This window comes from Notechis scutatus, chromosome 2, assembly GCF_049901735.1.
Source record: "Notechis scutatus isolate UNSWTSFEM ecotype Mainland chromosome 2, rNotScu1.2, whole genome shotgun sequence".
Classification (NCBI taxonomy): Eukaryota; Metazoa; Chordata; class Lepidosauria; order Squamata; family Elapidae; genus Notechis; species Notechis scutatus.
In genome coordinates, this window is record NC_142010.1 from 24316994 (window position 1) to 24328616 (window position 11623).

The following is an 11623-nucleotide window of genomic DNA, read 5'->3' on the forward strand; positions in this document are numbered from 1 at the left end:
GTGTGCGCCCACACGCCCACAAAGCCACGCCCACCAAACTCATGGTAAACCACTTTGAAACCCACCACTGAAGCAGACTCCCTTCAGCTTAAGGGGAACTCAAGTGTTGCAGTCAGATGGAAGAGAAGCAAGAGGCCAAACGTCCCTAATTACATAAGGAACAAGTGTTTTGCTCCAGCAACATTTCCCATGTACAGCAATCAGCGTCACCACTTTGAAACATACTGTACATGGCAGCGCATAGAAGCCAACATTTCACAAAATGGAGAAAGGGAAGAGTTTCTGGGCAAAAAAGCATGAGGACAGATTGGATCACATGTATTTTTTATGAGTGAAATATTAATCTCATCAGGATATTACGCCAACAGAAATTTTCAATGCAGCTATTAGAAAATTGAGACAAACAAATGGTTGTAAGTCAAGGACTACCTGTAACCCAGTCATTTTATTGATTTTGCGTGGCTGAGGTGTGGAAAGGGAACTTCATGAGGACAGTGGTGACACCCAAGCAGGAAAAGCCCAAAGGGAACATCAGGCCAGCCATAAAACAAACTTGCATAGGAAAAGAGATTTAATAAAAGGTATTGAAAGAAGCCCCTTAGACAAAAGCCCAAATAATTAAGAAAACTAAGGAAACAAGAAAAGAAAACCCTTACAAACATAAGACATGCCAAATCAGCTAAACAAACAGACAAAAGACACAAAATATATTGCAAAGGAGACAGACAGGAGATTGCCACAAAACAAATATAAGAAAACATTAGGAAACTGATAATCCAATCAAACTACCCTGCCAAGTTTGCCTTCTGCACCCCACGGAGTTTACCCTCTGGCGGAAATGAAGACAACCCCTGACAGGATTTAAAACATTAAGAAATACAAACACAAGCACTCACACACAAAAGGAGAAAAAGTATAAAATTCAGGGTTTTATTATACAAAGAGAGCTAGCTCCAGGAACGCAGACTTCTTGCTATCTCTCGCCTTCCTGAAAAATAAAAAGAACTGGCTTCCAAGTAGTTGTCTGAATCCTTGCACTGGAGTATTCCCAGCAGGAAAACCAAACCCTCAGAAGAAAGGCATTTAACAGCCTTTCAACAGAGGAATGGCCTTGAACCTTGGCACCCAAGGGCTGCCAAGGGTTTGACCATCATGCCACACTGGCTTGGTTAGCCAGCATACACAGCAGGCGAACTTATTAGTTGTACGGTCAGATATTAATATTGAAAGCACACTACTTAAAATCTGAAGGATATTTGCATCCCATTGAGAGACACTTATGGGTGTACTCCACTCCTGATTTTAGATGGGCCCCGGAGAGAGAAAACACTCATGGAAATAATCTGAAATGAGATCAGTTACTGGCAAATCAGGAAGCTGGACTGTGTGCTTTTATATTTAAAACATCTTGGCTCTTTTTAAAAAAATAATAATAATCTTGGTTCTCCTTGGCCTCTGCACTAGAGAGTTCTCAAGCTGAAAAACTGCAAAGAATCTGAGTTCGAAGTTGCAGCCAGTTAATAATGCTGGACTAGAGGAAACAAAGGCCTGGCTTGGAAAGCAGGAGGACTTGGAAGCTAAGCAGGTTGGTTTTGGGATAGTTTGTAGTTTGACATTCAGAGGACTGACAGGTCTTGTCTGGGTGTCACAAAGAAAACATCTGAACCTTTCATATTATCCAACGAGATCTGAACTTTCATATTGTCCAAGCAGGTTGCACACAAAGGGTCTCAAATTCCATTGGCAGTGAAATATACTTTCTTTCTTGCAGGATTCACCCCAAACCTATATGTTTCACAGGCTCGGGGTTCATGAATCTCAGTCATAATGTGGTTTGCTTGGTTTGGATTTGCATATTTCCCCATGAGGCTGGAAAGCGGGAGGTGGTGAGTTCAAGTCCTGCCTTAACCATGAAAATCAACTGGGGGACTGACTTTGGCTACCCCCTCTCAGCCCAACCCATCTCACAAGTGGTTGTTGAGGGAAAAATAGGAGGAAGTTGTGTTGGATCTATTTGCCACCTTGAGTTATTTGCAAAAATAATAAGGGCAAGATACAAATTTATCTATATATGAAATACCACTCTCGCATCATCACAAAATCTCCAGAACTATAAAGCCTACAAACTTGAAATTTGGCATGCATGTTCCTCTTGGCTTCTAGGTGCTCACTAAGAAAGGGATTTTTGAAATGACCATGAGAGCATTAGTATTTTGTATATTATTATTAACACACTCTGATGCTAAGGAGTTCTACTCCCCCTCCCCACCTGAAAAGAAATCTGTTCCAAATGCAAAACACAAGCAGAACCAAGCAGCTTTAGTATACAGAACAGTTGAGCTAAACCACGCCCTGTCTCCTCCTTGCTCACACAGCAAATACTGTTTCAGTTTCCAAACATCCAACAACTCTCTCACACACTGACAGGACGCTAGCCAGATGAATACCAATGGATCCTGGTAGGCAGAATTCCAACCCCCTCCTTTATTTTCCTCCCCAAAACTAAGCCCGACCACATAGTTTGGTATTGGTAGCTAATCACAGGTATCTAAGTAAATATGAGTCAAGAAATCTGGGCTGCCAAAATTCAGGTGACCGCTAGATGACAGCAACACACTAAGGTGGGAGAAGAATCAGAGTGGAAGCTTTAAAGAGAATGATCCAATTTTACAAGCTCTCCCTCCTTCAAGCGTTCCAGAAAGTCAGCCCTATGAGTAGGATGCTCTGAGATGCAGCCTTTGGCTCAAGTAATGCTGTGAATTTCCACAGTGTTGGAAATTTGGAAACTTCATCCAATAGGCAATTACAAAATAAGGACTTGAAGATCTTTATGGTTTTGAAAGTTTCTCCTTATTCCCAGGTTAAATCTCTCCTTGTTCAGTTTCCATCCATTATTCCTTGTCTGGCCTTTGGGTGCTTTAGAAAATAGCTTGACCCCTTCCTCCCTGTGGCAGCCCCTCTCAGTCCAACCCACCTCGCAGGGAGGTTGTTATGGGGGGTAAAGAGGAGGGAAGCAGATGTATGCCGCCTTGAGTTGCACAAGATAAATGTGAGGTATAACTCTAGTAAAAATCGCTACATTTTATTTCAGGGGTCTCCAAAGTTGGCCACTTGAAGACTTGTGGTTAAGACAGCTGGCTGGAGAATTCTGGGAATTGAAGTCCACAAGTCTTAAAGTGGCCAACTTTGGAGACCTCTGCTTTATTTGAACTCCACCTCTAAATAACTGATCAGGGGTCCCCAGAAAGATTTGAAGGGGGTGCACAAGCGAAGCCTTTCCGCTATCCTCCGGCATTTCTGCTCCCCTCGGATGCGTAGGGGCTCGACCCCTCCCCAAATAGCCCTACGGATTATCCTGGAAGGCGACCAGGGCAAGCCTCGTCTGCCCCGTTGCAACTTTAGGTGTGTGTGTGTGTGTGTAGATAGATAGATAGATAGATAGATAGATAGATAGATAGATAGATAGATAGATAGATAGATAGATAGATAGATAGATAGATAGATAGATAGATGATGATAGATGGATGGATGGATGGATGGATGGGTGGGTGGGTGGGTGGGAAGAGACTCCGGCGCCGGGGCTCGACTGAAACCCGGACTCGCGGCGCATCCACACGCCGCGCAGCCGAGCCCGAGCTCGGCGGCCGCGAGAGGGCTCCCTCGGTGGAAGAAGCGGCTCGCCCTCCGCCTCGCTTGCTTCGCCCTCCTCCTCCGTCGCCGCCGAGGTTGGGCTTCCCAGGTTAGGCGCGAGGGCCGTTTCCTGCCACTCCTCCTCCGCTGCCAGCTCCGCAGCCCCAGCCGCTTGCTCGGCTTGGCAGCCCGGCAGGAGCCTCGGACGGTGGACTCGGGGCTGCGCCGAGCGACTGACTTGCAGAGTGACGGGGGAAGCGTCTGGACTCCCGGACGGATGCTTTTCATCTTTCCGTCCGGGTCTCCGCCGTGAGTACAACCCCGGCTCCAAACGGGTAAGAGATTCCCTTTTTCCATCCGAGGAAGGGAGAGATTCCGGCGCTTGGTCCTTTCTGCTCCGCTCTTTCCCCGCGAGGGGATGCAAGTCAGCCTCGTCTCCTCCTCTGGCCATTTGCGTTTGGTCTTCAGACAACCGGCTGCTCCCTCAGCTGGGTGCAAATAACGAGGAGGAGCAGGGCTTTAATGCCACCTTTAATGCCACCTGCGCCTGGGAGGCTTTCAATGCGGCCTTGGGGTGCCTTTTGCCCAGCTTTGGCTGGGTGTTTTTCCCCCCCCTTGTCTGGAGCTCTTAAATGGACAGAAGCTTTTCATGGGTCTGGAAAGGGATCGCCTTCAATGCACGTGTGTTGGGGCAGAGACCCCTGAGAACTGCTGAGGTCCAGGCAGTCCACGGAGTCCAGGTTAGGATGCAGAAGTGGCAGCCCTGCTAGAGGAAATGGCCAGTGGCACAAGAAAAAAATATGTATGAAAAACCAATAAAAGAGAGCGTGGGTGCGTGCTTGACGGAGGGGAATTTTGCCAACCTGCAATTTTTCTAACATCAACGGTAGTCCTTGACTTATGACCACAACTGAGGCCCCAAATCTCCATTGCTAAGCAAGGCAGTTGTTCAAGGAGTTTTGTCACATTTTTGCCAAAAATTGTTAAGCGGATCATGTGGTTGTGAAGTGAACCTGGCTCCCTCATTGACTTTTGCTTGTTGGAAGCCGACTGTGAAGGTTACAAATGGTGATCGCATGATCCCAGGACAATTCAATTGTCATCAAAATATGCCAGCTGCTGAGTACATTCCTAGGGCACAGGTGTCAAACTTGTGGCGTGACATGATTGCCATCACATGATGCTTTTCCCCTTCGCGGAACTGGGGTGGGCCTGGCCTGTGCGTGACGCATCAAACCCGCGGGCCACCAGTTTGACACCCCTGTACTAGAGCAATGCTGCAGTGGTTGTACGTGTAAAAAACTGGTTATAAGTCACTTTTTTCAATGCTGTTATATAACTTAGAACGGTCACTAAACGAATGGTTGTAAGTCGAGGATATTGCCTGCATTGTTTTTGACACAAAGACTTGTTTGCAATTTATGTGGCTATATGTGATTTGTTGTTGTCGTCGTCTTTGAACAGGTGAGGGAAATAACAGGTGTGACCTGGAAGAAGAGCTCTCGGTTTCATGATGCCTCCGAAAAGGTCCAGAGGGAAACTTCCTCAGATATCCACTCATAAAAGACGCCTGAAGAGTCGGTGGAAGTTGGAAGAGCAGCAGAAGAGCCTCCTTTTGGGAGAAGACGAGAAAGGGAAAGCAGGCACCCCCAACAAAAGGGCCGGGAAGCGAAAGGGCACCACCGCCCCCCAGAGAAGTTACTCGGGGGAGAACCCTAACATCTGCACGGAGTGCGGGCAAACCTTTGCGCAAACTTTGGAGCTGGTGAGCCACCAGAGGATCCATGCCGGAGAAAAGCCCTATAAATGCGCCGACTGTGGGAAAGCCTTCAGCATCCGTTCCAACCTGAGCAGGCACCGGAGGATTCACGCAAGGGAGAAGCCCTACCTTTGCTCGGAGTGTGGGAAAAGCTTCGCAGACAAGCCGTCTTTGGAGCAACACGCGGGAACCCACTCGCGGGAGGCTCCCTTCCAGTGTATTGATTGTGGGAAAATGTTCAGCCAGAGTTCCCACGAGAAGAGGCCTCTGAAGAGCCCCCCCGGGAAACGGCAGAGCAGTTGCGCTGTCCCGGAGACTGCTGTGGTCTCCCCCAGCTCAGCTTCCGGACATGCTCAGAGACCCAGAGTTTCCAAGAAGCCGGACTCTTCCTTTGAAATCCCCCACACGTGTGCCGAATGCTGGCAGAGTTTCAACCAGACCTCGGACCTGGTCAAACACATGCGCATCCACACGGGCGAGAAGCCGTTTGAGTGCAGCCACTGTGGGAAGTGCTTCAACGTCAGCTCCAACCTCATTCGGCACAAGAGGATCCACACGGGAGAGAAACCTTACACCTGCTCCGTCTGCGGGAAGAGCTTCACCGACAAATCCACCCTCACCCAGCATAACCGCATCCATACAGGAGAGAAGCCGTACACCTGTAGTTACTGCGGGAAAAGCTTCAGCCGGAGTTCTCACCACAAAAGGCACCAGCGGATCCACGCGGGAGAAAACCCGGCCTCTCTCCTGCCTCTGTGGCCTTACCCTAACCAAATGTACTGAGAGCCCTTCCATTGGGCAGGGCAGGATTTCCATTAGACGTTTGCAAGTGGATGGTTCGACCTGGGTGGTGTTGGGATCCAGGGCAGGAATGGTGTTTCGGATCTGATGTATGGGCCACGCTCACGCTACCTATCAGTGGCTCTTTAAAGAAAAGCGTCACATCGCAAGACTTGGAAAAGATGTCATCGTTTCTTTAAGATATTGTTGACCGTCATGGCACAGCAGACCTAAAACACTTTTCCCATTTTAGATGGGAAGGCTATACAGGTAGTCCTGGCTTAGCGTCTACCTTGTTTAGTAACCATTTGCCGTTATGACAGGGATGGAAAAAAAAAATAACCAGTCATGACCAATCTTTGCATTTACAAGTCAGTAAAGCAAAGGAAAACTGAAGAAAGATCACAAACACAGTGGTATTTCACAACCACATGGTTTAACAACGGAATTGCTGGTCACAATTGTGGTTGCTAAATTAACAGCCAGTGATGGCACAGTGGTTAAGGATGCAGCATTGTAGACTAATTCTGCCAACTGCCAGGAGTTTGATCCTGACTGGCTCAAGGTTGACTCAGCCTTCCCTCCTTATGAGGTCAGTAAAATGAAGACCCAGATTGTAGGGGGGCAGTAGGCTGGTTCTGTAAACCACTTGGAGAGGGCTGTAAAAGCACTACCGTGTTTCTCACATAATAAGGCCGGGCCTTATTTTTTTTTGAGCCCCGAAAAAACGGCTAGGCCATCTTTTCGGGGGTAACTTAATTTCCCCCCTTTCATCCTCATCTAGAGCGCCCGCTGGTCAGCCTCGCCACCAGCCGCTCCTAACGGGCGATCATGGCGAAGCGCAGAAAGCTCCCTACTCCCACCAAACACCTTTGCTGCAGACCCAAGACCTTTGGCACCTGCCGCTGTTGCTTTCCCTTCTGCCCATTCCGCTGCCGTTTGGAGTGCCGTTGGAGCTGCTGCCGCCGTTTGGAGCTGCCTCTGCCGTTTGGAGCCGCCGCCGCCGTTTGGAGTGCCACCGTCACGTTTGGAGCTGCCGCTTCCGTGTTTGGAGCTGCCGCCGTGTTTGGAGTGGCGGTGGTGCTCCAAACAGTGGCAGTGCTCCAAACGCGGAAGTGGCAGCTTCAAACGGCGGCAGCGGCTCCAAACGGCAGAGGCAGCTCCAAACGGCAGAGGCAGCTCCAAACGGCGGCAGCAGCTCCAACAGCACTCCAAATGGCAAGTCCCCCCACCCTTCCCCTATTTTGCATGTTTTAAACTAGGCCTAAATTTGGGGGGAGGGGCTTAATTAATTTTATGCCTAGAAAACATGCTGGGTCTTCCTATTGGTGGAGGCCGTATTGTTGGAGAAACACGGTATAAAGCAGTATATAAGTCTTAAGTGCTACTGCTAAACAAGGATTACCTGTACACTCTATTATTTACTCCAAACGCATCTAAATGGCCTAAGGCAAACACTCACATTCCACGACAGATGAGAGAAAAAGGTTTGAATTTTCATCTGCCAAAGTCAAGACCATTTCCATGAATGGGATTCCAGCTCTTTCACCAAAACTCTTTTTTGTTTCTCTTTTGCAGGGATTCCTGTTCCATCTGGACTTTTCCTTCCAGAAATCTCTCTTGTTTTGTCGATGGCATCTCAAATATGCAGACAGATTTTGTAACTGTTAATAGAATATTACTGTAATTTAATAAACAGGTTTAATGCATGATGTTTATAGATCGAATTGGTGCTGTTGCACTGAGTATGTGATGGAGCCAGTTTGGTGTAGTAACTAAAGCACCATGCTAGAAACCAGATTGTGAATTCTAGTCCTGCCTGAGGCCAGTTGGCCGACTTTGGGCCAGTCCCTCTCCCTCAGACCTCAGAGAAGGAGGTAAGGGCGAAATACTTCTGAAAAACCTTCCCAAAAAATCTCCAGGGATTTGTCTAGCCCAGAGGTCTCCAAACTTGGCAAGTTTAAGACTTGTGGACTTCAAGTCCCAGAATTCTCCAGCCAACATGGCTGGCTGGAGAATTCTGGGAGTTGAAATCCACAAGTCTTAAAGTTGCCAAGTTTGGGGACCCCCTTGTGATGACCCAGGGCGTGGCAGAAAAGCAACAAAGTCACAAAAGTAGGTAAAGTCCCTTTAATACTTCCAACTTGGCCCCCAATGTCCAGTTATCATCGGCTGGAGAAAAAACTCTCCCAAGAACAGTTTTTAAAGGGAAGAAATTCAGTCCAAACCCAAAGTACATATAAATTATAAATAAAAACCAACACAAACCACGCTGTAGTAATTAATGAGACAGGGCAGGATAAGGAATTAAAGACTTCAAAAGATAACGAAACACACACAGTTGGGAGGACGCTAAAACCCAGATAAGACATGACAAAGATAGCTGCAGCTGATGAAGGGAATCAGGGCCCTTTTCTCCCCTGCAACCCATGTAACTCACGTTGCTCCCTTCTCCGTTCCTCCCTGTGTGCCCGAGGATGAAGAGGCCCTGGGTCTTCCTCTGAATGCCCAGCCAGACTGTGCCCTTCCCCAGTTTCTTCCACAGCCACTGGAGCCACACTCCCACCCCCTGTCAGCTGCTCAATCTCCCCCTCAGAATCAGATTCCAACAGGGGCCTGACACCCCTGGTCTAGCCAATCTCCAGGAGTCAACAATGACTCAAAGGCATGCACACTTACACATACACAGAGAACCTGAGTAGGCAAACCGCCTCTTGTTCTGGTGAATGTGTTAACAGTGGGATCCTTGCTTGTCTTCCTCCCAAGCTTCTTTAGGATTTGTTGTCTGCTCTTAGAAGATGTCCTGCAAATTGGTTGACTGAATGTTTTTTAGCCTGTCAAATTATAAGAAGTATGGGGAGGGGGAGGGGGGAGAGAAGGCTCTGTTTTTTCTGGCAGCCAAAGGGAAAGTTTTCCAATAGGCATGGAGCTCCATGACAGGACAGGAAGGATCAATAGCATTTAAGCAGCTGGAATTGTCCAAGTTGCTTAATTTGGTTTATCCATTCCAGAGAAAATCAAAGACTTCCATTTTGGGACAATTGTCCCAAAATGGAAGTCTTTGATTTCCTGAAACCGCAGAAATACAGGTAGTCTTGATTTACAACCACAATTGAGCCTAAAATCTTTGCTGCTAAGTGAAGTACTTGTTAAATGAGTTTTGCCTCCTTTCACGACTTTTTTTTTTTGCCACCGTTGTTAAGTGAATCCCTGCAGTTGTTAGTAACAGGGTTGTTAAACGAATCCGGTTTCCCCATTGACTTTGGTGGTCAGAAGGTCATAAAAGGGGATCGCACGAGCCCTGCACGCTGCAACCATCATAAATAGGAGTCAGTTGCCAAGCATCCAAAATTTTGATCATGTGGCCACGGGACTGGTGCAACGGTTGTGGGAAAAACAACCCGGATTCACTTTTTTTAGTGCCCTTGTAACTTTGAATGGTCAATAAATGAACTGTTGTAAGTCAAGGACTATATACGTAGATTTGGTGCATTTGCAAGCTCTAAATCAGTGGTCGCCAACTGGTGGGCCACGGACCACTGGTGGTCCACGAGAAAATTTTGGTGGTCCGCAAGGAAATGTCCTCTCCAAAGCACACCCCCCCCAAAGCAATTAATCCAGGCTGCGTGGGAACACAAGTCTGCGCCGCCCACAGGGCCCACCCACCCGCTGGCCCCCACCCTTCGACCGAGCGCAAACCTTACCTTGAGGCGACCTGGAACTGGAAGGTAAGACCAACAGCGGGGGAGGGAAATCCGCCCCGGGGTGGCTTGCTGACATTGGTGGGAAAGTCGGTCCCATATTCCAGAGCTGCAGTAGTCACAGGACTGGCCCTTTGGTCATCCCGGAGCAGCTGCTACTCCACCTGGGTGCACCGGCCTGCCATGGATTGGAGGAGCTGCTCCGGGATGACCAAAGGGCCAGTCCTGTGACTACTGCAGCTCTGGAATATGGGACAGGCCCGCGGTGGGGTTGGAAATCGCCGCCGTAGGGGGTGGCATGTGTAATGTGCAAATTTGCAGGTGGTGCAACTGCAAAAAGCAGCGCAGCCCTTGCCGGCCAGGATGAGGTAATGGTGCTGTTGCGGCAAGAGGAGCGGCGGCACAGATAGACCAAAGTGGCAATGGAGATGGCTGGAAGGTGCGGGAGGGCTGTGTTACTTACATTTGTGCATCGGCGCTGCTCGCGCTTCAGTGCTTTAACTCCCAGGGACAGGAGTTCGACCAAGCTATCTGCAAAATCGTCTCTCTCTCTCTCTAGTAGCACTCGCAGAAGCAATGTGGGAAAGTTTTTCCGGGCTCTCGAGAGACAGGAGTGACTCCAGCTGCTTCTCTCCGCTAACAGGCAGCCGAGCTATCTGCAAAATCGTCTCTCTCGAGGAGCGCTCAAGAGTTTGCAGATAGCTTGGCTGCCTGTTGGTGGTGAGAAGCAACTGGAGTCACTCTCGTCTCTTGAGAGCCCGGCCAAAGTTTTCTGCACCGCTCTCACTTCAGCACTTTTGACTCCCAGGGACAGGAGTTCGGCCAAGCTACCTGCAAAATTGTCTCTCTCCCGAGGAGCGCTTGCAGAGAGAAGCAGCCGGAGTCACTCTCGTCTCTCAAGAGCCCGGCCAAAGTTTCCCGCGTTGCTTCTGCGAGCGCTCCTCGAGAGAGAGATGGGATGACCAAAGGGCCAATCCTGTGACTACTGCAGCTCTGGAATATGGGACCGACTTTCCCACCAACGTCAGCAAGCCACTGTCAGTCAAAATTCATATTAGTGGTCCGCGGGATTTAAAATTATGAGTTTGGTGGGCCCTGAGGTCCAAAGGGTTGGCGGGCCCTGCTCTAAATCGTATTGTTGGATCATCTGGGGATTCATCTGGTACCACAACGGAGCTGCACCTTCATCCGCACATATTTTCTCGACATTGGCAACTTTAAAATGTGTGACCTTCAACAAGCTGGCTGTGGAAATTCTGGTAATTCAGACGCACGCCATCTTAAAATTGCCAGTGTTGACAAACTCTCCAACATATCTTTCCTGCCATCATAGAAACTTGTACAAATAGTCCTTGGCTCATGACCATTCGTTTAACAACCTGTTGTGGTTAGCCGGCAGCAGGTGCGGATGGCTGAAGAGAGTGAAAATTCAGATGAGGGGCCGGGATAATTAGGGATTGGACTAATGCTTTTGGAGATTGTGGGGGCTGGCAGCAGTGATGAGGAGGTTCTCGAGAAGCCTGTGCTAAGTGCGTGTGAGCTCAGGATTTCTCCTTTGGAAAGAGCAGTTACAACAGCATGGGCAACTCAGGAGTAAGGCTGCAAGGTAACGGCCCCTCCTTCAAGAAGATAAAAGCCAGATGTGAAAGTAACCTTCTTTGCAGAAGGCAAAGATGTTTTGAAACCCCAGCCTCATGGACATTCCAGTATCCTGAGTTTGTATTTGAAGATTCATATTTTGCAAATTATTTCT

General features: G+C 48.5%; 1 protein-coding gene across 2 annotated transcripts; it reads left to right on the plus strand.

Annotated features, from left to right (window-relative positions):
• Window positions 1–3727: 3727 nt before the first annotated feature.
• LOC113422233 (uncharacterized) lies at window positions 3728–9631 on the plus strand. 2 transcript variants are annotated; one of them, XR_015747460.1, is made up of 3 exons: window positions 3728–3939; window positions 5095–6830; window positions 7545–9631. XR_015747460.1 is itself a non-coding variant. In XM_087954511.1 (2 exons), the coding sequence occupies exon 2, from the start codon at window positions 5141–5143 to the stop codon at window positions 6170–6172; it is 1032 nt and encodes a 343-aa protein (XP_087810637.1). In that variant the 5' UTR covers window positions 3728–3939; window positions 5095–5140; the 3' UTR covers window positions 6173–6841. The 2 variants fall into 2 exon arrangements, 1 of the variants encoding a protein (XP_087810637.1); XM_087954511.1 differs by lacking the exon at window positions 7545–9631 and having other exon boundaries at window positions 5095–6841.
• The last annotated feature ends 1992 nt before the right edge of the window (window positions 9632–11623 follow it).

What these genes read in the sequence shown, in the direction of transcription:
- LOC113422233 (XM_087954511.1), top strand. Translation starts at nt 5,141, where the DNA reads ATGATGCCTCCGAAAAGGTCCAGAGGGAAACTTCCTCAGATATCCACT.